The 18,151-nt window shown below is 42.2% G+C and overlaps 2 protein-coding genes across 2 annotated transcripts in view; one reads left to right on the top strand and one right to left on the bottom strand.

The window, feature by feature from the left end:
• The window catches only part of LOC149168702 (Nucleoside diphosphate kinase family protein), a 114,007-nt gene that overhangs the window by 37,430 nt on the left and 58,426 nt on the right, over positions 1-18,151 (top strand). The gene's annotated exons all lie outside the window — the stretch shown is intronic.
• LOC149168704 (uncharacterized) lies at positions 759-2,417 on the bottom strand. Its single transcript, XM_089426955.1, has 2 exons — positions 1,233-2,417; positions 759-1,111 (listed from the first exon to the last, which is right to left on the bottom strand). The coding sequence occupies exons 1-2, from the start codon at positions 2,328-2,330 to the stop codon at positions 908-910; spliced, it is 1,302 nt and encodes a 433-aa protein (XP_089283081.1). The 5' UTR covers positions 2,331-2,417; the 3' UTR covers positions 759-907.

The following is an 18,151-nucleotide window of genomic DNA, read 5'->3' as shown; positions in this document are numbered from 1 at the left end:
TCCTTCTAGCGCTAGAAATGTTGACGGTGCTGGACCCGCCAACATTCAGGGGATCACCCTGGTATGAAGTCCCAACTAGACCTCACACCATTTGGTATGGGAGTCCCATCCAGTATGATGGCCCGGTTGCCATTGTCTTAAGGATTTGCCTCAACTCTTGCTTGTCAGCACATGAGAGTGGTCTGCTTCATCTTCGAGAAGTGAGGTTCGCGTGCCTGGTGATTGCTAGTGTTACTTGTGTCAATGGTTCTTTCACTGTAGAGGGAGAGGGTGAGAGTGAGTCCCAAGTCGGTTGGGAGGAATCTCCAACTCTGCTAGGAACACACAACACAACAGGACGTGCACAGCTTCCGGAGGAGCAGTCCACACGGATGCGACAATCCAATGTTGCACGAAGCGGGAGCGAAGCAGAAGCGTCATTTTCCAAAAATCTAGGAAGCGAAGCGTCCGCGGAAGCGTCTGCTATATATATATATATTTTTATATTTTTTGCATTTATACTCAAAACAAACATCCCAAATACCAAATTAATTGTAGAAGACATGAAAACATGCATATTTTTGCATAAATCAAGATAGATATGGCATCCATGATTCCATTGTAGTTACTAGTATGTACAACAATCATCTATATTCTAGCTATTACAAACATACATCAAATTTTTAAGCATATTATAAAACATAAAACATTTAAGCATATTATAAAACATAAAACATAGAGCATATTATGATTTATCTAGCAAGTGAGCAACTGTCAACATTTGTCATGTCCAAAATTCAAATAATAATGTTTACAAAATATGTCACTTGGTCACCGCCAAGCCAAAAAGGTTCAAAATTCAAATTCACAAGTCTACAAGTCTAATGAGTAATCTATGACAAAAAGAAGTAGATTGTGAATATATCTACTAATCTCTCCTCCTTCCACCACGAATAGAACGTGATGGCGGGCCTCCACGTGGTGGCAATGAAGAAGATGGTCCCTGTGTAAGTCGTGGCACTGGAACTGATGAAGAAGAACCCCCTGCCGTTGGTGTTGAACCATGGAACCTAGAAACCAAGGGACCAGATGGGGGTGGGGGTTGTGGCATATCAACACCCGTGTCATCATCCTAGAATCGCTCAAAAAATTCATGCAAAAAAAAAAACACTAGTTAACAAAAAATTAAAAACATGAATTAGAGAAATGCTTTATAAGGGAAAATTGGAAAATTCATACCACAATGGACATACCTGGATAAGAGAATCCTCTAATTGCTCTAGTCGCAACACTCCATCCTCCAAATTGGGCTCCTCTGGATTCTTGTCCCAAGTCAACAAGTCTTTATTAGACTTTGCATCTTCACAGTAATGGGACAACAATCGCAAGTTGTAATGAACATAAACCAAGCTCTCTGCCCGGTCTAAATTCAACCTGTTCCTTTTAACACTGTGGATGAAAGAATAAGAGCTCCAACACCTCTCTGCAGAAGAAGTGTTTACCACCTGTGATAGCACCCGCAATGCCAAACTCTGTAGAAGTGGAGTAGGCCCTCCATGCATGTTCCACCACTCAAGAGCAGAAAAATGCTCTCGATCTTCAATTGCATGCATGCTCCCAAATGGACCAGTGTTGCTCGTATAGTTGCTCACCTGTCTCCGTACCAATGCAGCCTCCTCATTATCAGGGATTAATCTACTCAATGCAGCCATATATTTTTCGTGAACCTCTTTATCTTGGTGTGGTTTTTTCCTGACTCCCCCCCCAGGTGCTGGTTTTGAAAGCCATGATGGATGATAGTATTTAGGTGTCAAAACATATGCTAATGCATGCAATGGAACATTTAGCATATCCCATCGTTTTTCCACCTCTTCACGAATATAATTGTACAAGGTGGTATCTCTAGGCTCAACAATGTCTTTAATCTGCCCCAACATGCTATCCATTTGCTCATACACCTCCCCAATTACTGGTCGATCTGAATCTGCAAACTTGATCATGTAATAAATTGGTTTGGTGAATTGCAAAACATATTTAACCTGTGACCAAAAGTAACTGTCAAGAACAGTGTCCTTGACTTCATTAGCACCATCTGTGTCAGTGTTAATTTCATCCCATGTTTCAGCACACACCAGATTAGTTAAAGCTTGTCTCACCCTCACTAGCCGCCTAAAGGTGAGGTAATAACTAGCAAATCTTGTCTTTGCAATTTTAAGCAATTGCAACTTGGAGTAAGTGCCATAGAAGTAGTTTACCCTTGTATGCCCTGTGATGAATTTAATGAGCTGCTTCCCTTTCCTGTAAACCTCAGCAATCCACCCACAATCTTTGTGTTTCACAATATCATGCATCAAAAGGTTCAATGTGTGAACCAGGCACCCAGACCAAAAGATGTGTGGATGAGTACGCTCAATAATTTTTCCTGCTAACTTACAATTTGCTGCATTATCTGTGATCACTTGAACCACATTATTCGGACCAACATCTTTGATTGATTTCAATAGGAGATCTGCAATGTTTGGTGCAGTTGCACTGATGGAGGAGGAGTCATGAGATGCAATAAATACTGCACCACTAGAAGAAACACCAAGAACATTTATCAAATGTTGGTTTCTAATATTTGTCCACCCATCTGATACAATGGATACCCCAGAATCCACCCACTCATGTGTAAAACGTGTCAAAGCTCTTTGAACCTTAGCTTTTTCTCTTTCTAATAACACTGTTCTAGCTTTCTCATAGTTGGGGGCCTTGTATCCTTTTGGGGCTTCATTGATGGCCTTTACCATTTCATGCCAATAGGGAGAGCGAAGCACATTGAATGGTACACCGCAAGCACAAAGAAAACGGACTATCTTTCCATCCACATCATCCCTCCCAGCAACATTAAGGAAATCCCCTATTGTTTTTCTACCTCCAGAGGTTGCAAAAGTACCATGAGGAGATGGGCAACTACCAAATTTAGAGGTTGCACTTGATTCAGAATGAGTTTTTTGTTTCTTGTTTTTTCGTTGTGCAGCCATCTCAATTTGGATGTATTTTTCTCTTTGTTCACTTGAAATGTTTGGGCAAATGGTTACCCCCACAGAACCCTTTTTTTCATCACTGTCCAGCACCCCACAAAGATGCCTCCTCAGACGGGTATATGAACCCGTATATGGTTTTCCTCCATGACAACCATGAGGGCACAAAAATTTGTAAGATCCACCACCCTTTCCCCCTTCAAGTTTGGTCACATAGTTCCACAAGGGATTTGATGTACCTTTCCCATCTTGTGCTTCAGTGTCCCCTTCAAGTTCATCCCCTTCCTCTTCAAACCCTTCCTCCTCATCATACATTGGGTCACCAAGTTCATCCCCTTCCTCTTCCCCTCTATTCCTCACCCTTGCCATCATTAAAACCAAGAGTGGAATGATACATAGAAGCCAAAAGAACACCATCTTGGAATATGGATATAGGTGGTGGACAACCTGTAAATAAAGGAGCAAGTAGAAACAATGGGAAAGAGTAGGAGAGGGAGGAGAAAAATACAATTTTTTTTTCAAAAAAACAAGGGAGTTTGGGGTTTGAACTTACCTCTTTAGCTCTTGTAGATGAAGTCCTCCAAGCTCTTGCTCCAAGCTCCTCCTCCTTCTCCTAGCTCCTCCTTCTTCACTCCTCCAAGCTCTCCTCTCTTCTCCTCTCCTTTCCTCTCTTCTCTTCTCCTCTCCTCTCTTCTCTTCTCCAACTCTCATAAACTCAAAGTGAGAAAATGAGAAGAGAATGGGGGCTTTATTCTTTTCTAAACTCACCCTAAAGTGACCCTAACCCACCCCTAACCCACCCCCTCATGCTTAGTTAAGTTAGATTTTAAATGAAATTAAAAAAAAAATTTGATATCCGCGGGTTGCGTGCGGGTTGCGCCCGGGTGGCGTGCGCTTCCGGGCAGGTTGCGTGGCGCCACCTCATGCCCGAACCGCATGCCGAAGCGCGATTCCGGGGGGCCGCAACCTCATTTGGCAGGAGTCGTTTCAAAAATGCGGAAGCGCGCAACCTAAAAATCGGAATCGCGATTCCTCTGTCGATTCCGGAACGCTTCCGCACGGGTCGCGGTTCCGGGTTAGGATCCGCGGGGGGGGGGGCGATTCCTGCAACCCTGCGACAATCACAACACACAAGGGAAGATAACATGTACAACACTCAGCGGATGAGTCTGCATGAGTGCAATGGTTGTTACAACAAGTTTTATGTGAAAGGTTTGTCTGATGTCCAGGGAGGTAGCCACCACAGGCGAGACAACGTTAACATCATATACAACACATTTTCATTAACAAATTATGTATTACAACAAGTGAAATAAGTTCAAGTGTTCAACACAAGTTAAAGCAACATGCATTACAAGTGTTCAAGATTAGTCTTACAACAATTACAATACATGTGTGAAAACGTGCTGGCCTGTTAGCAGGCTTCTGAATTAAGCGAAAGTTCCAAGACACATCGTTACACCATACATCACTAACCTCGTGCGCGGGGCGTTGGAGCCACTACTTACTTCTCAAAGAAAAAATTATAGACTGTCTTGGCTATGTGGGAGGAGCTGAGGTGAAAAGTCTTTTTATGTAAAAATGAGGGGTTATTTATAGTTAAGGGTGAAACTAGCCCTTGTGGCTGTTTGACTACCCTCATGACTGTTTGACTTCCGTGACTTTTCGACTTTACATGACTCTTTGTACAACAAGTGGGTCTCTTGGACTTCCACGTTACATTACATTGATTGACAACATGGCCCACAGTAGAGATGTGGACGACATGACTCATGACACAACTCGACATGATAGTGCTGGTACATTCGTGCTGCTGCTGGAGTGCATGTCGAGCTGTAGTGTTGCTGGGTGATGGATGTCTTCATGGTGTGTCACAGCTTCACCTCCACATGGCAAAGTGCATGGAGTCTTTGATGGTCGTTGGTTCACTTGATGTTGCTTTCTCACGTTGCTCCTTGCTTGTATGTTGGAAGGCTTGACAGGCTCATCTGTTCGCGAAAGGAGCATGTTCATCTTTTCGTCCATCTGTGAGCACATCTTGCATGTTTGCTCGTTTGTCCGTCTGCGAACACATCTTTGCATGATCATCCGTTTGTGAGCACATCCCTTTGCATGCATCGTTCGTTCGTCTTTCGGGGAACTTACCCTTCTGCATGTGCTCCCTTCGTTCATCCCATTTGTTGTCGCGTCATGTTTGTTGGTGTACCTGTACCTGCAGTCAATCATGACGAGACGACATCAAATCCAAAAACCTCCTAGTCTACCATAACACATGATTATTTCAGATGCAGGTGACCGGGAGAGGCAACAAGGTTGCGAGGCGGGATGATGGCTCCGGGCACTGCTGATGAAAACTATGTAAGGGTCATTGGGTGATGAAGATGGGTAATCCGAGACGACAGTGACTCTCCATGAGGTCTGGCTCGGTTGGAAGGCAAAACTCTGCAAATTTTGGGAGGGACAGTCCGTGCTGCGGGAAGGCAAGGCAAACAAAATCTGTGCATTTTTTGGAACGAGTGGGTAGTAGGGGCTTGAGAGCTAAACTTGCGCAATTTCTTGGAGGAACAAGCCGGGATGCATGGAGGATTGGCAGACAGGGTTTGTGCTGTTTTTTAGAGGAACTGGCTGGGAGCCTGGCAGCCAAATCTGCGCAATTCCTGGAGGAACTGGCAGCTGGTTGTTGGGTCATTGATAGCAGAAACTGCGCAATTCCTGAGGGGAACTGGTAGTCAGCTGCTGGGAGCTTGGTAGCAGAAACTGCACAATTCCTGGAGGGAACTGACAGTCTGCTGTTGGGAGCTGCTGGTGAGAGAAATTGCACTGATGATGGGAAGCCACCTGCTAATCATCTCTGCGCAATTTCTGAGCTGAGCGGACTGTTGGGCAGCAGAGCCCCTGCTCATGAAAATTGCACAATTTTTGGATGGGCAGCCTGTCGAGTGTCGGGAGGGTTGGCTGGAAAAATTACGCAATTTCCTGAGAGAGGCAGGGACAGGCACTGGGTGTCTGTCCGGCTTGTCTGCACAATTTCCTCAGTCAACAGAGTGGGCAAGGTCAACAACCTCTGCGCAATTTTTGAGGGGAGTCAGTCTCGGGGTGGTTGCTGGGTCCAACTCTCTGGGTGGCCAACATGAAGGTTGATTGAATTGCTTGCGGGCAGCGCAGCTTGAAATGACTTGCTTGGTGCTTCTGCGCTGTTCTGGGTGACAGTCGATCGAGTCGATGGCAGGGTGATGGTCCGACTGTTAGAGGGGAGTCTGGTCGTCAGAACTTTAGCAAAATGACTAAGTGTGTGAACGAGTGAAAGATGCAAATGTGATCTTACAAACACACACCCACATGACTTGACGATGAGACGACTCAAACCATCTAGACACACATGTACAACATGACTGACCGACGGTGTAGGCGACAAGCGCGACACTTGTGATTGATCGTTGATCAACCGTGACGACGCTTGCGTGACAGTGAATGTGACTCTGTGTGTGAGTGCGACAGATGTTTTCATAGCGAACATAACATGTACACACGAAGCGAAGACCTTGAGCATGACCAGAACATGGTCGCAAGCATGACATTGACATCAACATGCAAGACTTGGTGAAATGAACAAGCAAGGCGAATGCGAAGACTCACACGAGCTCACAGAGTGAACCCGAGTGTGTGCAGTCATCAAGTGAAACGCTCAAGGGAGGCTTCGAAATTGGGTGCTGGCCAAAATTTTGGAGGGTGGTTGTAGCCGCTATAACACCTTTTCAAGAGCTGCATCTTCATCAAAAGTTACATCCCTGCTAAACTCTATATTTCTTTGACCATTTACGTGTATTCTGTAACCTTTAGAATTTTCACAATAACCAACAAATGTACCTTTCTTACTCGAAGCTTCCAGCTTGTTCATCTTTTCTTTTGGCACATGGAAGTAGACAGAACAACCAAAGTCCTCAAGTGCCCCACTTTGGGATTTTCACCAGTGAAGACTTCTTTAGGAGTCTTGTTGTTTAGGGTATGGTGAGGGGATCTATTTTGGACATAGACAACTGTGTTAGCAACTTCTCCCCAAAGGAACTTTGGTAATTTCTGATCATGCAACATAGCTTTGACTACTTCCATGATAGTTCTATTTTTTCTTTTGGCCACACCATTTTGTTCTGGGTTATATGGTATGGTGGTCTCTTTCCCGATTCTAGCTTCTTTGCAGAAGTCAATAAAATCATTGGAAGTGAACTCTTCTTCATTGTCAGATTTGAAGATTTTGATCTGCTTTGTAGTTGTTGGAAACACTGAGAGGGGGGTGAATCAATATTTCTTAACAATTAGCACTTTTTAATCCTTTTTAGAGCATTAGTTATTCTTCAATTATTATTAATGTTTTTCTTCAACAATTTTAAACAATAATCAACAGTAGACAACACCATACAACAATGCAGAAAGATAAACAGAGGACACAAAGATTTTTAGGTGGAAAACCCCCTCTGGGTCAAAAACCACCAAATGCTTCTTTAGTAATTGTTTTCTGCCCGTTAAAAAAAATTGATTACATCAAGATTTCAGCTACAATTGAGGGAGGTGCCAACCCCCTAATTCGCAAGCTACAACCTGTAGGACGCTACTAGACCTTAATATCCTGTTGCAACCAGAAGGACGCCCCAACACCCTGTAGATCAGGCTACAACCTGATGAGTGCCCCAACACTCTGTTTACCAACCGCTGTCGGAAAGGATGCTTCACTGCTCTGTTAGTTTATCAACCGCAACTGAATGGACGCCACAACGCCCTGTGCAAGCCACAAATTGCCCTAGCACCACCCTGCCACCTTGAAGTGTTCTTAGGCCACAACTTGAAGGTGACTAAATCACCCAGAAGAGTCGGTAGATCACGTTTCACAATTTTCACACTTGATCCCCTGTACTCTGAATCAACGTAGAATAGCTGTAAGAAAGATGTAGACTAAATGTCGAATCCTGGTAGCCACTGATCACTGCTCCCATAAACTGATTACTGCACAATGCTATACATCAAGCTATCACTGTTCAACTGCACATCACTGTCGCTGCACTCTTTATATCACTGTCATTACAAATCACAGGAATGAATAGTCATCAACGCACAATCACTGTCATTGCACACATAGATCACTGCACATACTGGTTGCCACTTCACTGAGCTGCTTACGAATGAATAAGCATCAAGACTCAATATATCATGCTTCCAGAATCCACACTATATTAAGTCGCACACGATGCTGCAACCATCTGGCACTGCTATCAAATAATGGCACAAACCAAGGTGTCTCAGGTCATCCCTATGACCTGCCTCTAATGCTCTCAAATTCTGCCCTCAGAGAGCTACCAACATACGTGTAAACACTGTTATTCAGATAGTCAACGCCATGGAGCCATTATCACCCACTTCAATCACTGCCCAAGCAGTCTGTCACAAACCCATTGTAACATTGTTACATAAATGCTGTCATATCAGTGCTTTCAAACTAGGCCCAAGGAGGGCTACAAGCATATGTCTTCTAACTTCTACTACTGATCACAAATCATATACTGTTGTCCATGTCCCATTTCAATAAGTTGTACAACAAGGTTATTATCACTTGTCAAGAGTCATGCCAATGTGTGTTAAGTCTATGTGTCAATTTACTAAATATGTCAAGTCAATAACAAGTGTATAAGTCAATGTCAAAATAAAATTACTTTAATCTATAGGTGAGGTCTTAAAGGTCAAGATTATATGTTACATGTCATAGCTAGCCAAAATAATTGATGTCATTGTGGGTACAATAACACAGTCAATGCATAATCATTGTCATACCACTGAAGGCTGCATCACCTAGTCAAGTCACTAATAGGCATATAAATCTAACTATAAGATTAACCAACATCTTTGTGACAGGTATATAGATCTGAGTATAAAATCACTGTCAAGAGTCATGTCACTGTTTATGTGTCACAGTCCATATCTCAAATTTTATCACTGTTACTAAGGATTACAACTATCATAAGGTCAAGTGAAGTCAAGTCAAATCTCTTGTCAAGTTAAGGATCAAACACCAAATTAATTCAAATCAAAAGTCAATACTGTCATCACAGTCTTATTTCGTAGCAGACTTTTGCTACATTCAACTTTGCCACATCAAGTCAAGGATTACTAATTCAATAGGCAACCATAAGTATTACTATAGTCACATTGCATATGAATACATCAAACCATAGTCACATGTATAGGGAATACCTGCAGGTCTTCAAATTACTGTTAAACATTATATCATTTTTTGCAAGGTCACATAAAATACGGTGTTCTAAGGTCATGTCACTGTTTGGTATAGTAAGTGTTACAGTCACTCAAGTCAGGTTTATATGTTGAGTCTATGTGTCAATTCAGTATGTCAAGACTGTGTCAGGTCAATATGTCAAGTCAATTCTTGAGGTCATGGTTAAGTCTAAATGTCAAGTCAATACAGTTGTATGTCAAGTCACTATCAAGTATATATAAAACCAAATCATACAAAAGTCAATGATTGGCTTAGTGCATGACACTGATACTCAAACAATGAACCTCTTACAACCACTGTCTTATGGTGAGAAACATTGTCATATATTGACAACTGTCAGTGAAGAAAGTTCAAATCACACTTTGCAGTAGGTAATGAACCTCCCTATCTTTTTTTCAAGTTGCAAACTTCTGAAATCAAGCCACAATACTTGTTGTCATTCTAAATATTGTTGATTTCTGGTAGCATCAGATGTGCTCTAAGTCTCAAATTTTGCGGGGAGCCTTGGGCACATGTATTTCAAAGAACCCAGAAAGTGTTTTGGGAAATTTGACTTGCAGACAGTTTTATTAAAATAATTAATTATTTTTAATGGGACCCTAAGTCTAAACTTAGGAAATTAAAATAATTAATGGGTATTAATCTAATTGTGGGTGTAACTTCTAAAAGAAGACGAGGACCAAGCAGAAATGATCTTAGCCATTGATTAGCTTCTAATCTGGGTCGGCAAATGTCAACAAGGAGATTATTTAAGGAGGCTTGAGGGTCATTTGGAAGACACACAGAGAGTTGATCAGTCAGATCGAATCACTGAAGCTAGAGGCAGTGCAGTGATTTGTAGTGATCATGAAGTGAGGGACAGAGGGAGTTTTGGCTAGAGGATCTTCTTCAGAGCCAAGGATACTCAACAGAGAGGCAAAGAGACAGACAAAGGAGGTAGCGCAGAGGGTAAAGAGGGTGACGTAGAGCCAGGATGGGCTCACGTAGGGCCCACATAGAGCAGCGCAGAGCCTCCTTTGCAGAAGTTCAAAATTGGTTGGGGAGCTGGATATTATGAGTCGAGAGGGTTAGAATCAGTGCCAGAGGGCAAATCGATCTCTAGTGGAGCTGACTCGGGGCCTTAGAGGCTGAAGTAGGGCCCACACAGGGGCAGTGCAGAAGTAGCCGGGGACTCGTTGGTTCAACTGCCAGATCAGTGGGGACTTGTAGTGTAGAGTGAGATAATCTCACTAATTTTCTCTGCTGAGTGATATTCTTTGTAGCTGGATTGCCAGGAAGGCATCTAGTAGTTGTATTCAGAAATAGTTCAGCTTAATAATAAAAACTCTCAGATCTGTTGCATCAATTTTCCCACATTGGCTTTTTCCGGGGACGTTTGTCCAAAAATAACTATCATTTGTGTTGTATCTTTCTCTATTGTTTAGTTTCTTGTTTCGACATATTATTTAAATTGTGTAGGCTGTAGTGTATGTATTTCACTGTTTGTCGTAGGAAAGTATAAATAACTTGTTCATTTAAATCTAACAAGTATGAGAAATATCATCAGTTGCTGCAGTAGGGATTCCGGTTTAGGAATTTTCACATGGTATCAGAGCAATGCTGGTGAAGCAAGAAGAATAGTGCCAGAGAACCCAACGCTGAGCAGAAAAGGAGGTCGAAAAAGCTGCAGGAGGCAACAGTTCGAATCCCGAGAGGGGTTTGCATAGTCTTAGCCAGAGGGCTGAATTTCGAGGCAATCTCCCTCTGAGTGAGTCGACAGAGAGAACGGCTTACGTGGCATAGGAAGCAGCGCCGAGCCTCAGCGTGAGGAAGAGAACGACTTACTGTGGCAGAGGAAGCAGCGCCGAGCCTCAGCGTGAGGAAGAGAACGGCTTATTGTGGCAGAGGAAGCAGCGCCGAGCCTCAGCGTGAGGAAGAGTTGGTGGGACGCAATTTTTCTGTAGGCTGTTTTTGTTGGGTAGAAAGACATCAGAAGATAGGAGAAGCACAATGAGGGAATTTTTCCTCAGTAGACTTCCTGCCAAGAACTCTGTTTTCCTATTGGTTGAGCAACAACAGTAGGAAGCAGAGAGGAGCAGTTCGACATTTTCAAGGCAGAGATGTCGACTAGTGTGCTGAGAGATCAGGATAGGTTGGATGGGGCATCCAACTACGTCATCTGGAAGGCAAGGATGTCATGCCTTCTAGATGAGCATGCTCTCAAGACCTATGTCGACAACGTGGTGGCTGAGCCTGTAGATCTAGATCCGCTAAAAAAGTACTGAGCTGAAATGGCGAAGGCCAAGAGCATGATCCTTGATGGAGTAAAGGATCATGTACTCTGTCACATCGCTAGCAGAGGGATTGCTAAGGAGATGTGGGATGCGTTGTCTTTGTTGTATCAGGGATTTTTCGAGCAGCGGAAGATGTACTTAGAACAGAAATTGAGATTTGCACAGATGCAAAAGGGGGAGCGCATAGGTCTGTTCCTCACGAAGCTTCAGGAGACCCGTGATGAGTTAGTAGCTGTGGGGTCTACACCTCAAGGGTCCGAGTTGGTTAGACTGGCCCTCAATTCTGTCTCAGATGAGTGGCAAGTCTTTGTCCAGAGTATCCTGGGCAGGGTGACTTTGCCGAATTGGGATGAGATGTGGGCAACTTTCAAGCAAGAGGAGCTAAGGAGGGACTTGGTCAAGTGTAAGCTTGATGAAAGCAGTGACAGTGGGTCGAAGCCCAAGGAGGAGGATGAGAATCCAACCCTTGCATCCAAGGGGCAACACGAGCAACGAAAGCGAAAAAAGGACGTCTTGAAGGTTAAGTGCTTCAGGTGTGGTGAGATGGGTCACTACGCGAAACAGTGTCCTCTCAGGAAGAAGGACAAAGATGAGAAGCACGATCTGAAGGTTGCACTTGTGAAGATCGAGGAGGAGGAGTTCGCCATGACAGTCGTGATACCTCTAGGAGGGAGGTTGGCTGATTTGGAGCTGTAGTTCAAAAGAGCTACAGATGGGTAGGATCCTTGAGGAGCCCACCTCTCGGATCAGTTCATTGCTACGGGAGCCCAAATTAGTAGTTGCAGGATGAGCGAAGTGTTAGATGATGCAGAGGAGTGTTGGAGCAACAGATGCAGTGGCTAGAACGCCAAGTCTGAGCAGCGTAGTGCAGAGTTGCAATAGTGCAGGGAGGCATAATGCAGTAGCAGTAGTAGCGCAATGGTTTCAGAGGGATAACGTGGGACTAGCAGCAGTCAGATCTTCAACATCGAGATGCATCTATACTGAACACTTGTTCAGTAATTTGGGATTTTTTTTGTTGCTGATGCAGTAGCAACAACAATTTGTAGTGCAGGGACAGTTGGCAGTGGCATTGCCAGCAGCAACACGGATGCAAAAATTCAGAGGGAGCTATAGTACGGATGCAGTGTTGACAGTGGCAGTGTCAACAACAATACGATTGTCGCAGCAACGTAATAGTTGGTGGACAACATGTCAGACATCAGCAACGCAGAGGAGGATGTTATGAAGTCAGGGTGATTGTTCAGTGGGATGCATTGCTAGAGCACATTCCTCGCTAAGAGGGAGTGTTGATTTCTGGTAGCATCGAATGTGCTCTAAGTCTCAAATTTTGCAGGGAGGCTTGGGCACATGTATTCCAAAGAACCCAGAAAGCGTTTTGGGAAATTCGAACTGCAGACAGTTTTATTAAAATAATTAATGATTTTTAATGGGCCCTAAGTCTAAACTTAGGAAATTAAAATAATTAATGGGTATTAATCTAACTGTGTGTGTAACTTCTAGAAGAAGACGAGGATCAAGCATAAATGATCTTAGCCATAGATTAGCTTCTAATCTGGGCCGTTGAATGTGAATGAGGAAATTATTTAAGCTTGAGGGTCATTTGGAAGACACACACAGAGCTTATCAGTGAGATCGAATTGCTGAAGCTAGAGGCAGTGCATTGATTTGTAGTGATCGAGTAGTGAGGGGTAGAGGGAGTTTTGGTTGGAGGATCTTCTCCAGAGCCAAGGATACTCAGCAGAGAGACACACAAAGGAGGCAACGTAGAGGCCAGAGAGGGTGACGCAAAGCCAGGAAGGGCTCACGCAGGGCCCACGCAGAGCCTCCTATGCAAAAGTTCGAAATTTGTTGGGGAGATGGATATTCTGAGCTAGGAGGGTTGGAATCAACTCCAAAGGGCAAATCGATCTCCAACAGAGCTGCTTCACGACCTTAGAGGCTGATGTAGGGCCCACGCAGGGGCGACGCAGAAGTAGTCGTGGACTTGTTGGTTCAGCTACCGGATCAGTCGAGACTTGTAGTGTAGAGTGAGGTAATCTCATAAATTTCTTTTGCCGAGTGATATTCTCTGTAAGTGGTTTGCCAGGAAGGCATCCAGTAGTTGTATTTAGAAATACTTCAACTTAATAATAAAAACCCTAAGATTTGTTGCACCGATTTTCCCACATTGGGTTTTTCCGGGGACGTTTGTCCAAAAATAACTGTGTCATTTGTGTTGTATCTTTCTCTATTGTTCAGTTTCTTGTTTCAGCATATTATTTAAATCGTGCAGGTTGCAATGTATGTATTTCAATGTTTTTCGTAGGAAATTGCAAATAACTTGTTCATGTAAATCTAACAAGTAGGATAAATATCATCAGTTGCTGCAGTAGGGATTCTGGTTTAGGAATTTTCACAAATATCACATCGGTGTCCTTGCCTAGCTGTTGTAGAAATGATGTTTTATATTGGTGAATCACTATGCTATAGTGATTTATTTGCTTGTGAGGACTACAATGGATCTATTGTCTAAAGCCAAGGTCCACGAGTATTTGAAACCCAAACTACCTATACGTTTAAACACTAATTGGTGTCCTGGAGTAGATTCTTGTTGGGAGACCGAGGAGGGTATTAGGCCTGCGGAAACCCTAGGTTGAATGCACAAGCCTAAGTATTCAGACCTGTAGAGTATGTGCCCTAATATGGCTGGAAATCTAAGGCACTTAGTCAAGAGATAAGGCCTCAAAAACACACTCAAAACACTCCCTTTTTATACCCACAAACCACCCAAATTAGACAGAAATAAAGTGCCAAATAAACTTGTTCTTTCTTACCTCAAGAAGTCGAAAAACACAGGTCTTAGATGATTCCGAGTTGCTGTTCATGAAGTGTGGCTTGGATTGCTTTCATAAATGTTGCAAATCATCCATAGAGTTAGTTAATACAAGACCACACTTTGGAGAAGTGGTTCTGTGTTCAATTTTGTGTATGCCCTAACTGATAGGATTGCCAGAAACCTTCGCTGTCTTGTGATTTCTTCAGCGGTCCGAAGATTTTAGAGAGAAACCAAAATAAATCATTGAGATATAATATGTCTTGAGAGTGAATAGGTCTTCTTTTATAGAGTTCAGAGGGGTTCCAAACTAAATAATTGTTGTATATGAAGGGGCTTCATAAAAATTTAATTAATTTATATCTTGTGAGATAAGTAAGAGAGCCGCTGCCTTATGTGAGTTATTTAAGGTTTCTAATGTAAATATTAGAGTATACTTAGGCACAAAGATTAAACGTTAAAAATAGAGGGTTTCAACAACTTATACATTAGAGGAAAATAAGCATAATTAAATGATAGCTTAAGTCGTAAGTGAGAAGGTTGTTTGCCTTATGGAGGAAAGGTAAGACTATTTAATTAATGGGGGACCCTTCTTGTGAGTACATGCCTATCCTAGAAGATCATTTCTTCATGAAAGATGATGTGGAACCCTCAACTTTAGTTTTATATGCCCTTAATCAATAAAAGTATGTCAAGTCACACCCCTTGGGGTTTTAGCCCAGAAACTAGGGTTACCAAATTCAAAGGTGAATTTCTCTCAAACCAAGAGGAACCACGTGGCGTTCCACATATCATTGGAAACATATTTTCTAGGAAAATCCAATGACATGGATCTCCAAGTCAAACCCAATAGTTTGGCCCTTCAAAAACCCTCGACAAAGTCGGCGTACATTCTCAGTCTATGGAACCCAAACCCTAGGACTTGGGTTTTCAATTATCCAATAATATAGCTACTATATTGATGTAATCCGACAATTGCTAGGAAACGTTCATTAACCATTTGACATCAATGACTGGTGTTTTTGGTCAAAGTCAAACCCAGTCAACTCCATGGGTTGACATCAATGACAACACCATCCAACAATCTCCCCCTTTGTCATTGATGGAAATACACGTACTCCTCTTGCGAGTACAACTACCCCTGACATCATGCTTCACCTCCTTCTCGAGATTTCAATCTCCTTCTCAAGTTTTTCTCTCCCCCTTTGACATCAATGGAAAAGGGTTACTCCCCTTGAGAATTTGCTTGCTTCATGTGGACTTGTTATCTGCCTGTGCTCCCCCTGACGAGAAGCCTTCTTGTAATAGTTTGTCAATGACGATCCCTATGGACCTGTGTCCTGTATGTGCTTCCCTTGAAGAGAAACCTTCCTTTGTGAACCTGTAATCCTTCAATTGTTTTGCTCCCCCTGAACCTGTAATGAAACTGCCATCTTGTTGAAACTATATGTCTGTCAATCGTAGACTTGTGCCATATACTACTGCATAGACTCCTCCTTTTCAAATTTCAAGGAGTTGATGAGCTAAATTGTTCAGAATAGTGAGTCATCTAACAGACCATTTTGACTCGAGTGATTAACAAAAGCAACTGCTGATTTCTTATGACTTGTTATGAATGCTGAAAGCATAACTGCTGAGACCTTCTTGCTTTCTTGCTTTTCTTGCTCATCTTGTACGTGTTCATCCCGTACCTGTTTTCTTTTCCAAACTTTCTTATTATCGTCGTCAAGCTTTTCATTCATGGTTGATTCCATCTTGTACCTGCAATGATGAGCTATGTGTCCATAGTTATGACATTTGTTACATTCAATGTTATTCATAAAAGATTCTGTTTGGTGTCTGTCTCGTGATCCTGCAAACTTTCTTTTAGGGTTTTGCCGATAATAGTTTTACCTGCCAGAAACTTCACAAACCATAGCCATATGTCCATAGTTAGCACATAAAAAGCAATAACCATTAAATAAATGTGCGTACCTAAATGGTTCATTCGAATGCAATGGTCCTTGATAATTGTACATGTCAACAACTTTACAATCCCTGGCCTTATGTCCATAGTTAGCACACAAAAAACAATAACCATTAAATAGACGAACATAGCTGGAAGATTTATCATTCTTCTTTGGAGATGGTGTTGTAGTCTCTTGTCGTCCTTTGCTCTTGACTGCGTTGGTCTTGTTCTTTAGAGTTGCAACATTCTTCTTTGGATTTTTACTTAGATCAACTTCCTTCTTAGAATCATCCTGCGACGATTTGGAGCTTGTACCTTCATCAACTGGAGCTTTACCAACTTTAATTGCTTTCATTTTTGCTTTATCTATCTTATCTTGCAAGTGTTCTTTTTGCGATCCCTTGAGTTTGTTGATCTCATCACGGGTTTGATCAAGTTCTTCTTGCTTTTGAGCAAGATCTTCTTGAAACCATCTTTTCAACATCTCCCTTCCTTTTTCTGCCTCCTCAACCTGTAGCATGAGAAGAGTGGTCTTCTCTACTTCTCTGTTGAGAACCTGTATATGTTCCTTCCGCTCCTCATTTTGAATACTGAGCTTGCTTAGTTCAACTAAATAGGTTTCCAATTCCCTTTTCTTCTGGTCAACTGCGGATATGTATCTTTGATCAGATTCTTTCCTTTCAATTTCTGCTTCCTGCATCTGTTGTTTGACCCTACTAATCTCTGCAAAGGCTGTGTCGAGTTCTTGTTACTTTTGTTGGATTTCTCTCTTGAGTTCTTGTGTCTCTGTATTCTTGACGTCTTCCATTTGAGTTCTAAAACTGCTAATCATCTTCTCAGACTCATTATTTTCCTTGATGAGTTCTTTTGCTGTCTTCAATTCTGCTTACAAAAGTCTTGTCTTTTCCTTTCGACTTTTGAGTTCCTTTATCACCTTGGCCACTTGATTTTGAAACTTTGTCTTACTCATTTCTCCAATTTCTTCATCATAATCAGAAGGATCCGAATTTTCATTAACATCTTGACCTGATTGCTTTGTTGAATAGAGATTATGAAGCTTTTCTCAAAGAACTTTCGCTGTTGAACATTGACCAACTTCTGTTTTCACGGAATTTGGCAAAACATTCAAAATTACATTCATGGCCTTTGAATTGTACCTTTTAGCTTCGAAGGTAGATGTGTTTCCAGAAACACTTGATTCCCATACTCTATGTGCCTGCAAATGTACTTCCATCCTGGATTCCCATATGCAGTAATTATCCGCATCAAAGTTAGGGGTTGGTACACAATACTCACTTTCTTCAGATTTTGTTGTACATGTATCTTCTTTTGAAATCCTTACAACCTGCTTCTTTGACTTCCCCATCTCTATGCCCTGAAAACTACCTTCTAGCTGTTAAGTTGTTACTAAAGGAACGAAGCTTCGATTCCAATTGTGGGAAATACTGAGAGGGGGGTGAATCAATATTTCATAGCAATTAGCACTTTTTAATAATTTTCAGAGCATTAGTTATTCTTCAGTTATTATTAATGTTCTTCTTCAACAATTTTAAATGATAATCAACAATAGACAACACCATACAACAATGTAGAACGATAAAACAGAGGACACTGATTTTTAGGTGGAAAACCCCTCCGGGTCAAAAACCACCAAATGCTTCTTTAGTAATTGTCTTCTCCCTGGTAAAAGAAAATTGATTACATCAAGATTTCAGATACAACTGAGGGAGGTATTAACCCCCTAATTCATAGGCTACAACTTGTAGGACACTATTAAACCCTAATATCCTGTTGCAACCAGAAGGACACCCCAACACCGTATAGATCAGGCCA

This window comes from Pinus tabuliformis, chromosome 4_2 (assembly GCF_031772625.1).
Source record: "Pinus tabuliformis cultivar Carrire ecotype Pingquan chromosome 4_2, CPIR1, whole genome shotgun sequence".
In the NCBI taxonomy this organism is placed as follows: domain Eukaryota; kingdom Viridiplantae; phylum Streptophyta; class Pinopsida; order Pinales; family Pinaceae; genus Pinus; species Pinus tabuliformis.
Note: the sequence above shows the minus strand (reverse complement) of the source record. Positions and strands in the feature narration are given on the sequence as shown.

Excerpts from the sequence above, each read along its gene's own strand:
- LOC149168704 (XM_089426955.1), bottom strand. The coding sequence starts at position 2,330 with ATGCATGATATTGTGAAACACAAAGATTGTGGGTGGATTGCTGAGGTT. Across the intron at positions 1,112-1,232 it reads TAGAGGATTCTCTTATCCAG|GATGATGACACGGGTGTTGA; the intron begins GTATGTCCATTG and ends GAGCGATTCTAG.